The 21,159-nt window shown below is 43.3% G+C and overlaps 1 protein-coding gene across 1 annotated transcript in view; it reads left to right on the top strand.

The window, feature by feature from the left end:
- Nucleotides 1-20,945, top strand: part of ABCC5 (ATP binding cassette subfamily C member 5) — an 86,497-nt gene extending 65,552 nt beyond the window's left edge. The window contains 5 exon segments of the mRNA NM_001128100.1: nt 4,443-4,602; nt 14,777-14,855; nt 15,849-15,962; nt 16,568-16,732; nt 19,486-20,945. Of these exon segments, the coding sequence (NP_001121572.1) occupies nt 4,443-4,602; nt 14,777-14,855; nt 15,849-15,962; nt 16,568-16,732; nt 19,486-19,587 (620 nt within the window). The 3' untranslated portion in view covers nt 19,588-20,945.
- Nucleotides 20,946-21,159: the final 214 nt, after the last annotated feature.

Here is a 21,159-nt window from a genome sequence, read left to right as displayed (position 1 = left end):
CACATTGGGCTCCCCATGGGGAGTCTGTTTCTCCCTCTGCCTGTGTCGCTGCATCTCTCTCTGTCTCCCATGAATAAATAAATAAAATCTTAAAAAACACACACACACACACAAAACCAGTCCGATTGTAGGGCATTGATGTTGTTGTCAATTTTTCACTATTATGAGTAGTACTGCAGTGAATATGCTTATTTCTGTGAGGTCAAAATACACAAAAAATTTAAGTCATCTGTGACATATTGCTAGTGTTGCCTCATGTTTATCAGATGCTAATGCAGCTCTAAATAAGGAACCTGTGTTAAGACAAATTATTTTCTTAAAATAATAGTTTCAAAGAAAGCTTCTCATATTACTTCTATGCCCTTTAGAATTCTAGGGCCAAGACTTGAGTAATTCATTTCTTTCCCTCTTACCTTCCTCAATTCAAAGATTGAGTCTTGTTTTCTTTTACTAACTGGTTTACTTGGTATGAGAAGTCTCCTCTGGTTAACTCCTCATCAGTTTTTGGGCTCCATGCTTCTTTGGCATCAAAACTCTTCTAGCTTTGTTTCTCTCCATTATAAAAAAGAAGAAAGAAAGCCTTGTATCGTTTCTAGCCAATTTACTTTAAAGAACTTGCTAAGATGAGAAGAAAAAGCCATTTCTTGCTTTCTATTTGAAGGAGTTATTTCATGTCCAAACAATACACTGTAAGTTTTTTATGCTGGAAGGATAATGGTCAGCCAAAGAGGGTGGCTGTCCTCAAAGCTCTTCCTTTGCTTTCTCCCTCAAATTCCCTCCGCTACATTGGCTCCTGGGGGTACACTGCTCTCCTGAAAGCTCTGACTGATATCTCCTGTGATTCCCTTTAATATGGGTAAGACAGACTGAACTATTAAGACTTTATTAAACCTGGGACGCCTGGGTGGCTCAGTGGTTGAGCGTCTGCCTTTGGCTCATGGTGTGATCCTGGAGTCCCGGGATCGAGTCCTGCATCGGGCTTCCTGCATGGAGCCTGCTTCTCCCTCTGCCTGTGTCTCTGCCTCTCTCTCTCTGTGTGTCTCTCATGAATAAATAGATAAGGTCTTAAAAAAAAAAAAAGACTTTATTAAACCAGGGGTGCCTGCGTGGCTCACAGTCAGTTGAGTGACTGACTCTTGGTTTCAGCTCAGTTCATGATCTCAGGTTATGAGATCGAGCCCCATGTCTGCATCCAGAGCAGAGTGTGCTTGTTCCTCTACCTCTGCTCCTCCCCTCTCTCATGTGTGCACACTTTCTCTCTCTCAAATAAATAGATAAAATCTTTTTATTTTTATTTTTTTATTTTTTATTTTTTTGATAAAATCTTTTTAAAAAGACTTTATTAAATTATAAACAGTGACAGAAGAAAAATTAAAAAAAAAAAGATTATAAATAGCCTGACTTACAAAGTCTAAACACTAATCCTAACAAGCTTCTTCAAAGACTCTTAGACCATGGACATGACTGTGAGGACTTCATGGCCTCTTTTACTAGTATATGCTATCTAGATCCAGAGAACTATAAAGTCTTCCAGTCCAGGTGACATCTTTTGTTAAAGTGGAACAGCGTGGTCTATTTATCTGAGGACAGTTCCTTCCTTAGTTCAGATCTTAAAACAAAGCACTGCCTTGGCAGTGAGGGAGTCCCATTGCATCCCTTAAATGAGGGTAGGGGGCCACTAACCAGACCCCCCAATTCTGAATAAAGCCATTCACTTGTATGAGGAAAACTCCTCATTAAGAGTCCTGCTGTGGGGCACCTGGGTGGCTCAGTTAAGTGCCCGATTCTTGATTTCAGCTCAGGTCATCTCAGGATCCTGGGATCCAGCTGGCATTAAGCTCTGTGCTCAGTGAGGATTCTGCTTGGGATTCTCTCTCTCTCTCTTTCTCCCTCTGCCCCCACCACTCCCATCTCATGCCCTCTTTCTCTCAAATAAGCAAATCTTCAAAAATAAATAAATAAAAGATTCCTGCTGCATGGATTTGATTTCCCAGCTCATTTCTAATAGATGGTTGCAAGGATTGCTGCTTTAGGAAGGTGGACATTCCACAATAGCCAAACTGTGGAAGGAGCCTCGGTGTCCATCGAAAGATAAATGGATAAAGAAGATGTGGTTTATGTATACAATGGAATATTACTCAGCCATTAGAAATGACAAATACCCACCATTTGCTTCAACATGGATGGAACTGGAGGGTATTATGCTGAGTGAAATAAGTCAATCGGAGAAGGACAAACATCATATGGTCTCATTCATTTGGCGAATATAAAAAATAGTGAAAGGGAATAAAGGGGAAAGGAGAAAAAATGAGTGGGAAATATCAGAAAGGGAGACAGAACATGAGAGACTCCTAACTCTGGGAAACGAACTAGGGGGTGTGGAAGGGGAGGTGGGCAGGGGGTGGAGGTGACGGGCACTGAGGGGGGCACTTGATGGGATGAGCATTGGGTGTTATTCTATATGTTGGCAAATTGAACACCAATAAAAAATAAATTTATATACCAAAAAAAAGGAACGTGGACATTTCTCAGGGTCCCCGTTAGTTGTTTGACAGGGGTCTGCCCAGGGAACAAATCCCAACAGTGGAGATATGGCAGTAAATAGTGAGGGCAAGGCAGGGTATTTGAATAGACACTGAGTAGACAAAGTCATGAGGCTCTCACAAGAGGACTTTCAGGACATGGAGGCAGGAGAAGAGCAGGAAGGTTGAGAACCAGGCATCTAGCTAAGGTAAAGTTGTCTAACAGCTTAAAACCTGTAGTTCTCTTTATTTTTAAAAGTACACTCCATACCCAGGGTGGAGCCTAACGTGGGGCTTGAACTCACAGCTGTGAGATCATGACCTGAGCCAAAAATCAAGAGTCAGACACTTAACCACTGAACCACCCAGGCATCCTTAAAAACCTATAGTTGTAAATCTAAACCATGGATCTGAGTTGCAGAAAGGCAGACCCAACTATGTCTAATTTTTAGATGGGGGAGCAGGGGTGGAGGCACTATAGAGATAGCTTTTTAAATGTTTATATCCTTGGCCATAGTAATCTCAGATCTGAGAATCTATCCCAAGGAAATCATCTGAAGCAAGAGCACAATTTGAGTACTAACGCATATGCAATAACATTATTATAATAAACTATGTGTCCAACGTTAGAGGACTGGTCAAATAAGTAGGAGGACATCCCTACTATGGAATATATTGTAGCCACTAAAACTTTAATTTGTAAAATTTTTCATAATATGGTTGAGTGCTTGTTATATAATGTCAAGTAGAAAAAGGCAATTTTTCTAGTGTAATCTCAATTACACTAGAGAAAAGGACTGAAACAAAATGTATCAAAAGTAACAGTAGTGAGATTATGGGAGATTGATGTTATCTTCTTGGATTACTTACATAACTTTTTTTTTTCTTAAGATTTCATTTATTTGAGATAGAGAGGGCATGAGCACAAGCAGGGGGAGGAGCAGAAAGAAAAGCAGGCCCCCCACTGAGCAGGGAGCCCAATGTGGGGCTCTATCCCAGGACCCCAAGACCTTGATCTGAGCCAAAGGCAGATGCTTAACTGACTGAGCCACCCAAGTGCCCCCCTTCTTATATAACTTTTAAGATGAAGATTCAGGGGATCCCTGGGTAGCTCAGCGGTTTAGCGCCTGCCTTCTACCTAGGGTGTGATCCTGGAGTCCCGGGATCGGGTCCCACGTCGGGCTCCCTGCATGTAGCCTACTTCTCCCTCTGCCTGTGTCTCTGCCTCTCTCTCTCCCTGTGTCTCTCATGAATAAATAAATAAAATCTTAAAAAAATAAAATAAAATAAAATAAAATAAAATAAAATAAAATAAAATATTCAATTACGAGAAGCTGTCCTGCTCATCACTGTAACACTGCCCTCATCAGTTTCTCCCTCAGACCTGCTTTTCTATCACAGGTCCTTATCATGGTGGAGTCATTTATAGCCATTTATTTACTCCTTCCCTGTGTGTTTTCCCTAGAACTGTGGAAGGTCTTGTCTTATTTCTCTTTCAGCTACCATAAGAGGATAAAAGAGAGAGAAAACATCCTGTCCTCTGGTTTGCCCCTAGCTCCTTGCTCTAAGAACTCTGTTCTTACTTTGCCTGAGATGTGTTAAAGCCTGTGTACCCACTCCTAAGGTGAAAAGCAGGCATTTTTCCTATTTACTCTCATGAAAGTATGGTAGTACCTCAGACTCCCTCTCAGGCTGAAGCTGTGAGATTTGAATGTATATACTCGGTAGCTCAGTAGAGTGCCTTTTTTCCTGTTTCTGGCTATCATTTTAGTTATCTTAGTCAATTATCTTAGTTAATCAGATGAAATAATTGCATAGAACTTGAAAAACAGATGATTTTGTCCCAGGAGAATAAACCAGTTTTTGTTGTCACAAAATTTGCTAATTGAACTACTTTTCTGCATATCTTTCACTCCTCAGGCAAGTCCTCTCTGGGGATGGCCCTCTTCCGTCTGGTGGAGTTATCTGGAGGCTGCATCAAGATTGATGGAGTGAGAATCAGTGATATTGGGCTTGCCGACCTCCGAAGCAAGCTGTCCATTATTCCTCAAGAACCAGTGCTGTTCAGTGGCACTGTCAGGTAAGGATCTTGAGTGTGCGTGTGCTTTGTGCTGCAGTTCAGGCCAGATGGGCACTTCAGAGCCCCTGTGTGGGACTACCATCTAGTGGCCTTTGATCTCGTGCTTTTCCCACCACTGGGTGCTTCTTCCTGCAGAAGTAAGGGGCAGCTCCACCATACTAGCCACCTCATTAATGAAACGGGGGCTGAGGGCCCCAGAGCATGGTGGTGAAGAAGTCAGAGAGAGCTGGGCTCAGATCTCTGCTCTGTGGCTTCAGACAAGTTACCTGACCCCGCCTAAGCTCATTCTCTCATCCATAAAGTGGGGATATTATTAAGAACTGTGGTTGTGGGGCGGCCCGGGAGGCTCAGCGGTTTAGCGCCGCCTTCAGTCCAGGGCGTCATCCTGAAGACCCGGGATCGAGACCCACATCAGGCTCCCTGAATGGAGCTTGCTTCTCCCTCTGCTTCTCTCTCTCTTTCTCTCTCTCTTTCACATGAATAAATAAACAAAATCTTAAAAATAAAAAAAAAGAACTCTGGTTGTGGAGATTGAATAGGTTCATACAGATTATGCACACACTGACTCTGGCAAATGGTGAGCTTCAGTGAGCAGTAGCAACTGGCAGCCTCATCCCATCATCCTTCATCTTCCTCCTCCATATTATCATCTGTGTCATGTGCGCTCTAAGTTGCAGTCCTCACGGTGGTTTTCAGGCATTGTTATTACTCATGTGTTTTTATTTTCCAATTATCTTCCCCCACCTTTGGTTCTGACTCTGGAATGATGCCTCTTTCTGAAATCTGCCAGGATACCTAAGATAAAATTCCTCCTCTTGATCTGTTAAAGTAGTCATGAAGAAGGAAATATAATCCCATTGACTTTCTCTATACCTTATCCTTCCTCACCCTTAGACTTCAGCTTTTGCCTTCTTGAAACAATGAAGTTCTATGATTCATGTCCATGTCTATTCAAGTTGCTTCTCCTTTGAACTAAAAATAGCTTTAACTATATAGCTGACCTAAATTGGATTCTTTTTTTTAAAATAAATTTCTTTAATTTTTAGCAGTCTTCAAAAAAATTGGTACCAACTTAATTTCAGATAAGCACAGACTTGTCTTTAAAATTAGGTCCCCTCCCTTCCTTTGGAAATGCCACCTGAACTCACTGATTGAAGGAGGTCTGGTAGATAAAATGAATTCCCACCTACCCGCAAGTAGGGTCGACACTCTTGGGTTTATTTATTTTGGCATTTTCTCCAAACACTAATTAGTTTGGGTGGCATAGATTGGATCTGTTGATGATGCTCAGTCATTCCCTTTGGGAACTGAAATAACAAGGTCAAACAAATGTCAGAAGAAAATTAGAATTTATTGAAGACTCGGTTCTAAAATTAAGAAATCGAGAGGTGTCGCCAAATCTGCTCTTCCCTCCCATAAATCTCTATTTTTAGATGCCAGAAGAATGCCTTGGAGAATATAATTGGCCTTACAGTTTTTGGCTCAGGACAAAAGAACCATTTTTTAGTCATCATTTGGAAAAGAATTAAAAACACAGTTTGTTAAACTTGACTCTTAAATGCATTGCCACCCAGAAGCCTCACTTTTCATTTTTAAATTTTATAGCATTTCATTTGGGGCTGTGAATCAGAGGCTTAATGGATAAGCGCTTGTTTTGGCAGCACATATACTAGCATTAATGGTTAAGAACTGACCTGCTGGAATGTGCAGCTGGTGTTCGTAGAATATCATGGAAGTGCAGCTTTCATGGGAGTTGGGGCCATTTGTTATTGGCTCTAGAGACATGATGTTACTTGATGGACAAGCTTATAATTGGTGTGCTACTGCCCTGAGTTTTTAGTTATTGAGCTCAGAGTACTATTTGGGCATTCAGCTGCACAAATTTAGGAAATCACGTAAGTTTCATGTTCTGCTAGCTGTAATTTTGGCTTTTTAAATCGGTAGTAGAGACTGAGGACAAATTAAATCCCAGACCTATCATCTTCCTCCTTTTATTCTCTCAGGCCTCATACAAATCCCAAAGAACATTCAGCTTTTGGTGTTCTTTTGCTTTTCTTAGAAAATTAGAAAGCCTATGACAAATTTCCCAAGGCAAGGACAGAGTAGACCGGCTGTTTCTCAGAGGTCTCCTGGAGACCCTGAACTGAGAAACTATGTTTATTGCCATTAACCAGCATTGAGGGTGGACTCATCTTGAGATACCAACATGCAGTTAAAACATAAAGAACTCTCTGGGCACCTGGGTGTCACAGTCAATTGTACATCTGATTTTTGGTTTCTGCTCAAGTCATGACCTCAGGGTCACGGGATTGAGCTTCAAATTGGGTCTCTGTGCTCAGCACGGAGTCTGCTTGGAATTCTCTTTCCCTCTCCCTCTGCCTCGCGCACTCATGCTCACTCTCTTGCTCTCTCTCTCTCAAATAAATAAATAAAATCTTTTTAAAAAAAACAAATAAGACAAATCTTAAAAAAAAAAAAAAAACATAAGGAACTCTCAGAGTGAAAGCAAGATGAAACCGAAATCAAATGAAACTTAAGGTGATGAAATAAAAATGTCTAATTGTTCTCATACAAATATAATCTAAATTACAGACCAGATCATTTGGGGCCATACTGCTCCCTAGATTAGCCGGACTCTCTGTCCATTACAATAGCTGCATCTAGCCCTCCCTTATCCAGCTATAAGGCCTATGTTTCTGTGACTAGTCCCTTTACTGTGCCTCTTGCTGTGATAGCTGGCTCCAAGACAAGAGGTTTCTTCTCATCTTGACCTTAAACATTTTTGCCGACCTTCCCTCCTTCATGGCTCTGATGGTACCTTCCTTTCCTTTCCCCAGAGGATCCTGTGCTTCCTGAGAGCCTTCCCCTCTGCCCTAACCAGCCCCTCCTGCAGTGCATTCCACCCTCTGAGATAGTTGACAGCTCCGCATGGCTGGCAGTGAATCTGACTCGCAGTAAGACTAAGTGTCCTCAGCTATCACTGTCTGTGAGCCTCACTCTGCTTCCAGGGGCTGGGCATCTTCTCATCACCTGGAGCATCTCTGTTGGTGGCCATTCATTAGCAAGAAGCAGTGTTCTTTCTTCCTATTCAGATGCACTCTCTCCCTTTTGATCTACCCATGAAATTTTTACTTTTTGAGGAATATTTCTAGTTCCTAACTCAAAATCGTAGCAAAATTGAGCCCAACTGACCCATTCTTCTTTGGTTCATTCTGGGCCCACACGCCTTCACATGGAAGCAGTTAGCACTCTAGGGGGAATGGAAGATGTTCTAAATTTGAAGCAGCTTCTTTCTTAGAAATCTCAAGGTCTGGGCAGCCCAGGTGGCTTAGTGGTTTAGCGCCACCTTCAGCCCAGGGTGTGATCCTAAAGTCCTGGGATCAAGTCCCACGTCAGGTTCCCTGCATGGAGCCTGCTTCTCCCTCTGACTGTGTCTCTGCCTCTCTCTCTCTCTCTCTCTCTCTCTGTGTGTCTCTCATGAATAAATAAATAAAAATCTTAAAAAAAAAAAAAAGAATCTCAAGGTCTGGGACACCTGGGTGGTTCCGCAGTTGAGCGTCTGCTTTTGGCTCAGGGCCTGAGGTCCGGGATCAAGTCCTGCATCAGGCTCACTGTGAGGAGCCCGCTTCTCCCTCTGCCTATGTCTCTGCCTCTCTCTCTGCTTCTCATGAATAAATAAATAAATCCTAAAAAAAAAATAAAAAAAGAACCTCAAGGTCTTATGGTTTTCTCTGAATAATTCTGTTGTTGAAGGGGGCCCCTTTAACTTTTTTTTTGCTTTCTTTATTTCCTTCTTTCTTTCTCTCTCCCTCTTTTTTTTTCTTTTGGTTTTTGATAGTCTTAGTTTCTTTGGAACTTGGGATTTCCCAAAAGCTTCTTAGTCTTAATATGAGAAAATAATACAAAGTCTAGAATAACTGTATCAAGAACACAGAGTGTTCTCTAACGTTTGCTGAAGTCATTCTGGGCAAGATATATGAGAAATATTTACCTTCCTCTCAGTTTTGCTGTGAACCTAAATTGGCTCTTTAAAAAAAGGGAAGAGGTGCTCAGGCCCCACATTGGGCTCAGCGGGGAGCCTGCTTCTCCCTCTGCCTGCCACTCTGCCTGCTTGTGAGCTTTCTCTCTCATTCTCTGTCAAATAAATAAATAAATAAATAAATAAACAAATAAATAAGTAAGTAAGTAAGTAAATAAAATAAAATCTTAAAAAAAGGGAAAAGGTCATTCTGTGCCAGACACTGCTGCTCTAAAGAACAACAGTAATGAATGTAGATAAGCTTATTGAGAACTTAGTATGTGGCAGATGTTGTCCTAAGCATTTTAATGTATTAATTCTTCAGATACTCAAAACTCCATGAAGTAGGTACTATTATTCTGATTTTATAGATGAAGAAATGGAAATCCAGAGAGGTTAGATAATTTGCCCAAAGATAGGCATTTGAACCTGGGCTGTCTGGGCCCTCACACACCACATGCTGTATCCCCTCCTGATGTTCTCATGACCCCCACTCTCCATCACAACCCTGTGATGGGAGGGGTTGTGTTTCCAAAGCCAGAGGTAAGCCTGCTTCCCCAGGGCCTGACTTTTAGTTACCTTTTTTCCCCCTCCGGCATCTTCAAAATCTCCTGAATAACTATTTAGAGCTCCCCTTTTGCTCCCGGATAGCAGAAGGACTGTGGGTCCCAGGTCTCCTGCTCTGAGGCCCTAGGCTGTCCAGGAGGCACCCATCATGATGACAGGCCAGTGTGGTGCAGCAGTGTCTCCCCACGTGTCAGAGAGGCATTCCTGCTTCCTCTCATACTTTCAGAGAGATTCGTGGCCTCATATTGCAGTGGCCAAAAGGCAAGCATAGAATACTGCTAAAAATAAAATATGAAGGACCAAAGATGAAAATGCAGTTCTGGCAACATTAGGACCCTAGGACTTCAGACTACTAAAAATAGGTGCCTTCCTGTTCAGATGCCTTTTTTTCTCTATCTATCCACCCAGCCAAAACTCTTGATGTTATGGATGCATAACTTTGCTTTCACTTCTGTTTGTGGATCAGACTCCGGGCCATCTGGCTTCTGTAAAGAGGGTGTATTTTCTTCTATTCCTGATTGAGCTCCCTGTTGAGATCAGTCTGGTGTGGCTTAATGTGTGTATGGCACCTCCTGGTGTGTGTAAATATTCCTTATATATCTGGGACCCATTGCTTGGTTTATGGTGGCTCCTTCCGCTGGTATGATGGGCTTAGGAGGATTGAGCATCAATCCTATCCGTGTTGTCTGCTGAGTCGTCACCCACAGAGAATCTGAAGGGGCAGGCTCCTCAGTGAGCAGGCTACTGCGTGTGTACTGTGTCTGGTAAGAGGTACATGATGGGCTTCCTAGGTGTATTTGTTCCGTAGGGAGGTCACAACAAAGTGCCACAAACTGGATGGCTTAAAACAACAGGAACTTACTCTCTCACAGTTCTGGAGGCTAGATGTCTGCAATCAAGATGCCAGCAAGATTGTGCTCCCTCTGAAACCTTTAGGAGAGGATCCTTCCCTGCCTCTTCTACCCTCTAGTGGTTTGCCACCAGTGTTTGGTGCTCCTTGGTTTATAGGTGCATTATTCCAATCTCGGCCACCATCATCACATGGCCTTTTCCCTTTGTGTCTCTGCCTTCATGTGACCCTCTCTTATAAGGACACCAGTCGTATTGGATTTTTTTTAAGGTTTTATTTATTTATTCATGAGAGACACAGAGAGACAGACAGACATAAGCAGAGGGAGAAGCAGGCTCCATGGAGGGAGCCTAATGCAGGACTTGATTCCAGGACCCCGGGACCATGACCTGAGCCAAAGATAGAAGCTCAACCACTGAGCCACCTAGGTGCCCCCAGTCATATTGGATTTAGGGCCCACTCTACTCCACTCTACCGAATGACCTCATTTTAATGAATTAATACCTGCACTGACCCTATTTCCAAATAGGATTACATTCTTCGATACTGGGGGTTGGGGATCCCTGGGTGGCGCAGCGGTTTGGCGCCTGCCTTTGGCCCAGGGCGCGATCCTGGAGACCCGGGATCGAGTCCCACGTCGGGCTCCCGGTGCATGGAGCCTGCTTCTCCCTCTGCCTGTGTCTCTGCCTCTCTCTCTCTGTGTGACTATCATTAAAAAAAAAAAAAAAAAAAGATACTGGCGGTTAAGATTTCAACTTCTCTTTTGGGGGAGGACATACTTCAACCCATGACAATAGGCATTGCTGTGCAGTTTTAAAGAACACTTCCTAGACTAAAAGTCTAGAATTATCTACATGTTCCTAGCCTGGAAACTAGCATTATAGACTCCTTCGGTCTTGAGCATATATTTATTGAAGTCTTCCTCTGTGCAAAGGACTCATCTTAGAAGAAGTAGAAGGAACCCGAACGAGTGGTAAAATCCAGAACCTGAAATTAAACAATCCTGCCAGGAACAGGTAAAGAAGGGGCAGATTTAAGCAGTAGGTGATGGGCTCAACTAGAAATTGAGAAAGTGAAATGTCAAACCATAGGTGACAATTGATAAAGTTACTGGGGCTGGAAATTCTAGTCTTTAGTAATATGGATTTTCCACAGGCAACTATACCTCAACAGTGGAGACTGAACAGCATTCAGAGACCAAAGAAGGCAGATATTTATAAGCAGAGAGATTAGGGGTAGAACCAGAGCAAGGTGTGTGCCCCAAACCTTGGGAGCCTGAGCAGACTGTCAAGATGAGAACTCGGTACATTGAAGCACAACAGGAATTGAATTACTGGAACTGGATTGCCAAGAGGAGATTCAGGCCCATGAAGAGGGACCAGAAGCTCTAAATGAGAACTAGAGTCAGAGCAGAATGCAGATGTAGAGCAGCCCAGCACTAAAGCACATATTAATCCTGACTTCAGCTCTTACAGTCAAAGATCAGAGTTGATTCCCTATAAAGGGCAAGGGTGATTTTTCAGCTTGGGTCTGTGGCTTGGCTGCATGTAGACCATGGTGCGGGTGACGAGCAGGAGACCAAGCAAACTAGAACATGACCCCTATTTGTAACTGGTCATAATTACCCCTTGGTGGAGTACCCTTCCTTCTAGGTTTAGTAAGAACTTACAAAAGGCTCTTACAAAGAGCTCTGAGGAACTTTTTTTTTTTAAAGGTAGAACAATAATAATAATGATAAGTTAATAAAGTGAGTTTTTTTTAAAGAACTCTGAAGTTTATGGTTCAAAAATGAGACCTCTGTTATGACCCCAAAGGTCAGGAATTCTGCTATAGAACATGAAGAGGTCCAATATGAGGCCACACAAATAGGAGAGAGAATATTGTGAAAACTTGCATCATCACATAGATAAATGTCACTCAGAAAGTTGTCTTGCTAACTTTGCCCCACGAGAATTCTCAGCAGTCGTTGTTGAACCAGGCAAAAGTATAATTAATCTTTTATCCTTCAGACATGGGACAGCGAGCATGGGTTTCAGTCTGTCCCTAAACTGATAGTGTGTAAGTGTAGAAGATTCTCCTAAGAGGCAACAGAAAACGCCCAAAACAATAGGGCACCTACATGGCTCAGTCAGTTAAGCAAACGACTCTTGATTTCGGCTCAGGTTATGATCCCAAGGTCCTGGGACGGAGCTCTGCACTGGGCTCCCTGCCTAGCGAGGGGTCTGCTTCTCCCTCTCCCTCTGGCCCTCCCCTCCCCCTGCTCGTGCTTTCTCTCTCTCTCAAACAAGTAAGTAAAATCTTTAAAAAAAACAAACAGAACAATAAATGTTAATCTTGTCAACCCGGATGTTTGTGCAGACAGACTCTGGAGTGTTAGGGAGGGTTGGGGCTTCCAGTGTGAATAGAAACAGGTGTACTTCTCCTTAGACTTAGCCCATGGTCTGTCATTTCACAGTTTAGATTATCAGTAAACTGGACCACCTTCTTAAGAATTATGCCTGCAAAGATGTTAGATATTAGATGGTATGCCTATAGAAAATTGGTCTTCCCCATCCAGACTTTTCAGATAGGACTTTATCAGAACTCTTTCTAAGGAAAGAGTTGAACTCTTCCAAAGTTCAATGTACTTTGGAAAGTACATTGAATATATGAATCAGAAAACCATCAAGCATTGGAACCAGGCAGCTAACATGTCCACATGTACCTTGTGAATTTAATAGCTGCCACTGAGTAAATGTTTGCTGTGTTCCAGGTACTGTACATCCTGTCTGAAATGTTTACAGGAAACTACTGAGTCATGTCTCTATATCTCCATTGTATAGAAGAGACTGAGGAGTGGTTTGCCCTAGGTTGTGGAGGTAATAAGAAGCAGAGTGGGGATTTGAGCCCAATCTGCCTGGATCTACATGTACACATGCTCCACCACACTGTTCCTTTCCTCTGTTATTACAGAAAATGCTTAAATTGTCACATACTGATGCCTCCTATCAGGAAGTCAAGTAAGGCCATATGTTCTTTTATTCTTACAACAAACATTAGACCGTGTACATGGGATTCAACAGTAAATAAGATCCAGACAAGGATCCTGATCCAATGGGGGTAGAGACAAATGAACAGAGTGACAAGTGCCATAATGAGAGTGAGCATGAGGACACCTAAATCAGGCTTTAAGGGCCAGGAGACGCTTTCTGCATCTAAGTTGTGACCTGAAGGACAAGAAAGAATCATAGGCAAGGAGTCACAGCAATGACAATAATATCATCTTAATAGTAGCTCCTGCACACACAACCATGCAGCGAGCGCAGCTCTGAATACTTTCTACATGTGACATGCAGCTGTCACAACCTTTTGAGGGCACTGAAGCATAAAGAAGTTAGGCTAACTTGGTCAGAGTCACACACTTGTAACAGAACCTGTGTAGGAATCAGTAAGTCTGGCCCCAGAGCCCTTGCTTTCACCAGCGTCTCTTAAGCAAAAGGATGGGGGTGAGGTGCATGTTTCATGTGCAAAGGGCAAGAGGCACAAGAAAACAGAGCCAGTTACAGTCTCCCTGGAGAATCCAGAGGGGGCCCAAAGGGATGGGCAAGGTAGGTGCCAGCCTATGCTTCCTCCTGTCAGGTGGAGTTCTGGGGTAATGTCCTGCTTGCATTTGCCTTGCCTGGGATTAGTAACCCCAGACATGGAGACAAATGAGACATGGAGCTAAAGTTCTCCCAAAGACTTTGTTTCCCATATGGGAAGTATAATTTTCTAAACTAAGCAAATTACACCTAAAACCTGTAAATGCCATGTTTAGATGAAAACAAGACACCCCAAAATTAATGTAATCTCCCAATTTCCACCAATTATCTATTCCACTACCACCTCTCCACTTTCATCCTCCATGACAAAGAGCCTTTTCCAGAAATGTGTAGTTCTATTCTTCTGGTATCATCCTTGATGTTCTTGATATAGCCCCTATTGGTCCAGTAAGCAAGAATAGTTCCCAGACTGATTTTCTGTACCAGTAAATTCCTTCCTCTTGAGCTGCTCTTGACTCTCTCCTTTCTGCTCTGCTGGATCAGCTCCTCCTCCTGGTCAGCCAGTCACCCTCAAGTCTGTTCACAGTGATAGGCTCTCACCCTGGTGCATCAAGAAGAAAGAAGTTGTTTTTCCAATACACAAAGATGTATTTCAACATGTATATACCAAAATGCTGTGTTTGCTTCCGATGGTCTGATTAGAGGTGATTAAAACATTGGTTTCGGTTTTATGTTATATGTATCTGTATTTCTTAATTTTCCTGTAACATGTATTATTTACATAATAAAAGTAATAAAAGTTAAAGTTTTATAAAGAAGAGGACGCCTGGGTGGCTCAGCGGTTGAGCGTCTGCCTTTGGCTCAGGGTGTGGTCCTAGAATCCTGGGATCAAGTCCCACGGCTCCCTGTGGGGAGCCTGCTTCTCCCTCTGCCTGTTTCTCTACCTCTCTGTCTCTCATGAATAAATAAATAAAATCTTTTAAAAAGAAGTTTTATAAAGAAGACAGAGAGTCCTAACCTGTTCTCAGATACAGTCCTGTAACAGGCAAACAGCCGCACGTCTACCTAAGGCTGGCTGGGGAGTGAGTCCTCTGTGACTTTGAGGACTTTGATCCCTCCTTTTCCCAGGTGTGTTTCAACTTATACCACAGACAGCCTTTGTGGTATGGTCACTTACGTATTGGATCACTGAGAAACTTCTACTGTGCTTCTCTCTAGGTCAAATTTGGATCCCTTCAACCAGTACACTGAAGACCAGATTTGGGATGCCCTAGAAAGGACACACATGAAAGAATGTGTAAGTGAAGCAATGAGGAAGGGCTTTGCTGGAATTTCAAGAGTGGAAATGTAGTGATGCTGTGGTCACTCCTCAGGCTTCTCTGGCTGCCTCTGTCTAGCCTGGCCTGTCCCTTTATTTCCAGGATAGCTGTGTAGGATCACTTTAGATAAGGCTTCCCAGGCATTTCAGAAGGGGCATAAAAGTTGATATCTCTTGACCATGGTCATATTGCCCTTTTGCTATCCATTGATTAACAAAGATATTAATGACCAACACTCAGATTCCATAATTCTTTTAAGTTCTATTTTAGTCATCATAACAGTATAACATGCTTTTTTGAAACATCTGTATATGCACCGAGCCTACAGAAAGCACGCAGCATGCAAAGGGAGTCATTAACCTCTTAGAGTAACTCAGCATGCACCTTCCTGAGGCCACAGTCTACATGATATCCCTGACCTGGAATAGGATCTTTCATGGCCCTGAATTGAGTCAAGCTCAGGATCCCCTGTCCTGATTCAACTAGGTCAGTTCTGCCTTAATCACTTATATATTGGGCTTCTTCAAACAATTTCATTTGACGGGTAGGCTCATAGCTTATTATAAAGGCAAGTTTGACAGCCATAAACCTATAACCTTGGAATACAGGAAAAGCAATCTCGCTATCTCCATCTCCTATTCCATGACCATATTTTCAGAACCAAAAATTAGGGCCACAATCTGACAGGATTTGGGGACATGAAAATACTGGAATTTCTAAGACCTTTTAATGGTATGAGGCTAACAGAATAGTATATTTGAAATATGGAATGTCATAGAAAATGAGAGTCCTAGTACATGTGATCATCACGCCTGTACCTTCTTACTAGATGAGCCAGATTCTTGGCTAATTGTTTCAGCTGTTTCAAAATAGTTTATTTTTGCCACTGGATTTTTGACAAAATTTAGTTGTTTTTTTTCCCAAAAAATTTACTTTTTGACTCTTCTAGTCTTTACTGCCTTTCTCCCTAGATTGCTCAGCTACCTCTGAAACTTGAATCTGAAGTGATGGAGAATGGAGATAACTTCTCAGTGGGGGAACGGCAGCTCCTGTGCATAGCAAGAGCCTTGCTCCGTCACTGTAAGGTAAGGTGGTTTGTGGAGTGGCTAGGAAGGAGAAGGATGGCCTTTCCCTGCGGCATGAGGTCCAAAGGGACTCCTGGCTCCAAGCCCAGTGGAGCTTTTTAGGAGCATGCCTAAAGATGTTTTTAAACTCACCTTGACCCAATCTGAGTATACAGGTGTTTTTGAGCCTTCAGACTTCCCTGAGCCTTTAATTTCCAAAGGGTGAATTTTGTTTCTGGCCAGGTAGTAGTTGTAGTACTCTTAGAAACTATAGACTGAGACCTCCAGGCTATCAAATACAGTCAGTCACTTTGTTTTGTAAACCAGAAAGGGAAGATCCAGAAAGATTATTCATGTTTAGAGTCACAGAACAAGTAGGGGCAAGCACTTTGTTAGATCAGTATCACATGCATAGCCTTTTATTTGTGGAAATGAAGGCAAATGCATGGGTTTGGAGTTGTACCTGTTCTAAGCAAAATGATCCTTTTACACATGTGTGTACCTACTTAGGAAAGACAGATTATGGTATAAAATTCAAGCAATGAAATATATTTCAGCAAAACCTAGATTAAGTAGAATGCCTAAGGAATTGATTGGATCTCTCTTTCTCTCCTCTTTTCTGTCAGATTTTGATTCTAGATGAAGCCACTGCTGCCATGGACACAGAGACAGATTTACTAATCCAAGAGACCATCCGAGAAGCATTTGCTGACTGCACCATGCTGACAATTGCCCATCGCCTACATACAGTCCTAGGCTCTGATAGGATTATGGTGCTGGCCCAGGGACAGGTACTGAGCCCCTGGGGGATTGAGGCTGGCATGTGGCCTCATCTGGGAGGAAAACTGGCCACTGGCAGGATTGGGCTGATTGCCATCTTAGTGCTATTCTTAGCTTTCAGATAAGCAGCCTTAGCAACTCTAATCTGGCTGCCACTGGGAGAGACAGAGCCCTCCAAAGCCAGAGATTGAGTAGGGGCACTCTTACTGGGTTCTCATTTTGCTTTAATACCTACTTTTTTGTTGCTTGTAAAAGTGACATTTTGACTTAGGTCAGAGAGCTCGAGCACTTGACTAATTAACTCATGTACACAAGAATTGCCCAAGGTGTATTGAGTCCGGCCACCTCATGTTTGCTTTTTGCAATCATTTGGTGGTGCCAAACTTCTTACACTGGTGTTCCAAGCTTTCCCACAATCTGGCCCAGCCCCACTCCCTTCCTTTCCCACTCTCTCCTTGCAGGTGCCAATGACTGTAAACAATCTTGCATTCCCTAAGCTGGTTCCCCTAGGTCTTTTCTCACTCGGTTCCATCTACCCCCAATGCCTTTTCCTCTCATTCCCTCTTCTACATCCCCACATCTGTCTGCTTACAGCCTGCTTGTCTCTCTGAAAGACACAGCTTAAATACCCTGATTTGCCTCTGCCACCTTAAACTTGATATGTCCCTCTCGTGTAGCTCCTCTGCCTCCTCTGATGGTAGCTGGCTAATGCCCCATCTCCCCTATTAGACTGTAAACTCTCTTAGGGCAGGGCTCCATACCACATTCTTTGCACATGGTAGATGTTAAGTATGTCACTCACGATGTTAAGTAAATTTATGTTGAACAGATACCTCCTTTGTGTGCACCTGGGATGGCAATAGATTAATGGTTCAGCAGAAATAACAAGCCAGTTACAATGTGTGACTCTGATTAATAATAATGGCCACCAAAATAGCCACTTCCATCAAATGCTTATTGCGTGTCAGGCACCACGCTAGGGGCCTTACATACTGTCTCTCAACATGTAATTAATCATCACAACCACTGAGAAAGATACAGATGTTTTAACCCTGCCTTCCAAAAGAGGAGATGGGCTCAGGGAACTGAACCTATCTCCAGCCCACAGGAAGGAAGAGTTGGAGCTGAGCTAGGCCAGTGACTCCAAAGCCAGTGTTTTACACTGCAGGACCACTCTGTCCTTCTGTGGAGAAGTACTGAGAAAAGCAATTAATATAACAGGTGTAAGCTGGGCTTCAGAGTGGAGTTTGAGAGAACATAGGAATTCATTATTTTTCTCCTCATTTTGAAATTATATTAATGTTAGTGTGTTTTGTTACTATCTTTGTTTGCATTATCCTAAATGTTTACTGTGATTCTTATGCATTAGATACACAGAGCTACTGCTCTGTACATAGGTATTAAATAGAATATAATAAAGTAGAGGGGACCAAGAACAGTTGGGAAGTTCTTTCTTAAAGACGCACATCTAGGGATCCCTGAGTGGCTCAGCGGTTGAGCGTCTGCCTTGGGCTCAGGGCATGATCCTGGAGATCTGGGATGGAGTCCCACGTCGGGTTCCCTGCATGAAGCCTGCTTCTCCCTCTGCCTATGTCTCTGCCTCTCTATCTCTCGGTGTCTCTCATGAATAAATAAATTAAATCTTAAAAAAAAAAAAAGATGCACATCTAGACCACATTGTTTCTACGAGTGGCCTAATGTTTTGGAATGGGGATTGTTTGGCTCTTTATGAAGGACTCTGTCCTTCTTTTCCCTTAATTTTTGTTTCTCGTGAATTGAAATTGCCTTGTAATTTTAGGAAAACCTGAAAAAAGCATAAAGGCAAAAATAAGTTAAGTCATTTACCTCCTCAGGGACAAGCATCAGTAATTCATAATAGATTAATTTATCCCCTGCCAGCATTTTTCATGCCCCTATATACCCAGACTCTAGTGGGTAGGATGTGCTCTGCTGTGGACGCACAATTCTGGAATGAAAGAGGTGAATAGTAGGAGTCTGTCATCCCATGGCCAGAGGCCAGAGGGGTGGCTCTTCAGCAGCTCAGCAAGGTCAGGTTCTGTGTCAGCTTCCACCCAGGGCCCACCTTCCCTCCCCTCATGGTGTGGGATGTCTGTGCTAGCACCCAACATCACATCCTCACACAAGCAGTCCTGGGGAAGTGTACTTTGTTCTCATGCCTATATTGGGCAGAACAGCCTTTCCTAGAAGCATCTCAGAGACTTCTCCTTGGTCAAGGCTGTGCCCCATGCCTTGGCCCGCTAGCAAGAAGGCTGGGAAAGTGAGTGTGTGACATTTTCTGCCTCTATCATGGAATGCAGGTTCTACCAGCAAATCATTCAGGGTTTTGTTTTTTTTTTTTTTTTTTACTGCAATATGATTTTCCGTGGCTGCATAGAAGTCCATCATAGGAATGGATAATTGACCAAATGACTTACTTCCTTTTTATTCTGTGAAGTGGGTATTTTGAGCTGTTCCTTTTCCATCTATAGTGGGTCAATTTACACAAGATGACATTTGCCTACTATGCCCTTGACTTGAGCTGTAATTTTTTTTCCCCCTGAGACTGATGTGAAGGAGGTCTGGATGTCTTTGTCTCTAACCCTTTGCTTATGCCCTGGTTAGTAAAAACAAAAAATCAAAAGTGAAACCCACAGGGGCATGGCAGGACTCATCGGATTGTGTGTCACTGTGATTCTGCCCCCAGGGGGCTTTGGGGCAGTGGTCCTCTGAATGACCCTGAGTGACGTGTCTCTTTCCTTTGCAGGTGGTGGAGTTCGACACCCCATCAGTCCTTCTGTCCAATGACAGCTCCCGGTTCTATGCCATGTTTGCTGCTGTGGAGAACAAGGTCGCTGTCAAGGGCTAACTCCTCCCCCCCACCAACGTCTCTTTCCTTGGAGCATTTGCCATCCCCTGCCTCGGGCAGGCCCCTCATCGCGTCCTCCTGCCGAAACCTTGCCTTTCCCAATTTTATCTTTCGCACAGCAGTTCAGGATTGGCTTGTGTGTTTCAATTTTAGGGAGAGTCATATTTTGATTATTGTATTTATTCCATATTCATGTAAACAAAATTTAGTTTTTGTTCTTAATTGCACTCTAAAAGGTTCAGGGAACCGTTATTATAAATGTATCAGAGGCCTATAATGAAGCTTTATACGTGTAGCTATATCTATATATAATTCTGTACATAGCCTATATTTACAGTGAAAATGTAAGCTGTTTATTTTATATTAAAATAAGCACTGTCCTGATAACAGTGCAAATTCCTTTCTATCATTTTTGTACAGTTTGCTGTACTAGAGATCTGATTTTGCTATTAGATTGTAGGAAGGGTAGCATACTGTTCTTCTTCGGCTGGTGGTTTCACGGTGCCGGGCTCTGTGGGTGTTGAACAGGAAGATGTGTGGCAGTAGTGGGCCCTCCAAGGGCCCCCTCTGTGTCCCCGCACAGCCACACCCAGGGCGGGTGGAGGGGGCTGCTGGAGGCCACGCAGAGCGCCGTGAATTCTCAGGGCTCCTGCTTTCTGTCCTGTTGTCATTCACTGTTTCCGTCGGGAGAGCAGTGGGGCAAAGCCCCAGACCCCCAGAACCCCCTTCACTCCCTCTGTCAGGAATGAGAATCATGGAAGAACATTCCTTGGACGGGGGGAGGTTCTTTCCTGCCTTCCTCTTTTTGCTGTTGTTTCTTAACCAGAATCAAGTCTCTTCTTCACAGAGTGTCCCACTGCCTCAGGTTCCTAACGCTGGCCAATGCACAGAGCTCTCCAGCTCCTACACCTGTTGGCTCCAAACCCCGGGGCCGGCTGCTGCTTTCGTCAGTGGTACTTTTTTCATTTGCCTGGTCCCGCACCTCCGCAGTTCAGTGACAGGGTTCAGGAGTTTGTGGGTCTGTTCTCTCTCACTGCAGTTGTCACACAGTCTGTCTCCCTCCAAAGTCTGCAACTTTAAGCAGCTCTTGCTAATCAGTGTCTCACACTGGTGTAGAAGTTTTTTGTACTGTAAAGAGACCTACCTCAGGTTGCTGATTGCTGTGTGGTTCCGTGTGTTCCCGCAAACCCCCTTTGTGCTGTGGGACCAGTAGCTCAGGTGGGCGTGGTCGCTGCTGTCATCAACTGAATGGTCAGCGTTGCATGTCGTGACCAACTAGACATTCTGTCGCCTTAGCATGTTTGCTGAACACCTTGTGGAAGCAAAAATCTGAAAAAGTGAATAAAATTATTTTGGATTTTGTAGCACTCTTGGTGTTTAAAAGATGTCTTTGAATGGCTTTGGGGTCCTAGAGCCTTGGCTCTGAATATTCAATGATGGAGTCCCATGCTGGAAAGACCAGTGACAGAGCAGGTTGGTTGCCAGAGCAGGTTGGTTACCAGGGTTCCAGCATGCCTGGAATCATCATGGCAGGGGCTTTAGTCCCTTCAGCCTGTGTTCCTGGGCCTAGTC

The sequence above is a fragment of the Canis lupus genome, chromosome 34 (assembly GCF_011100685.1).
Source record: "Canis lupus familiaris isolate Mischka breed German Shepherd chromosome 34, alternate assembly UU_Cfam_GSD_1.0, whole genome shotgun sequence".
Lineage (NCBI taxonomy): Eukaryota > Metazoa > Chordata > Mammalia > Carnivora > Canidae > Canis > Canis lupus.
Note: the sequence above shows the minus strand (reverse complement) of the source record. Positions and strands in the feature narration are given on the sequence as shown.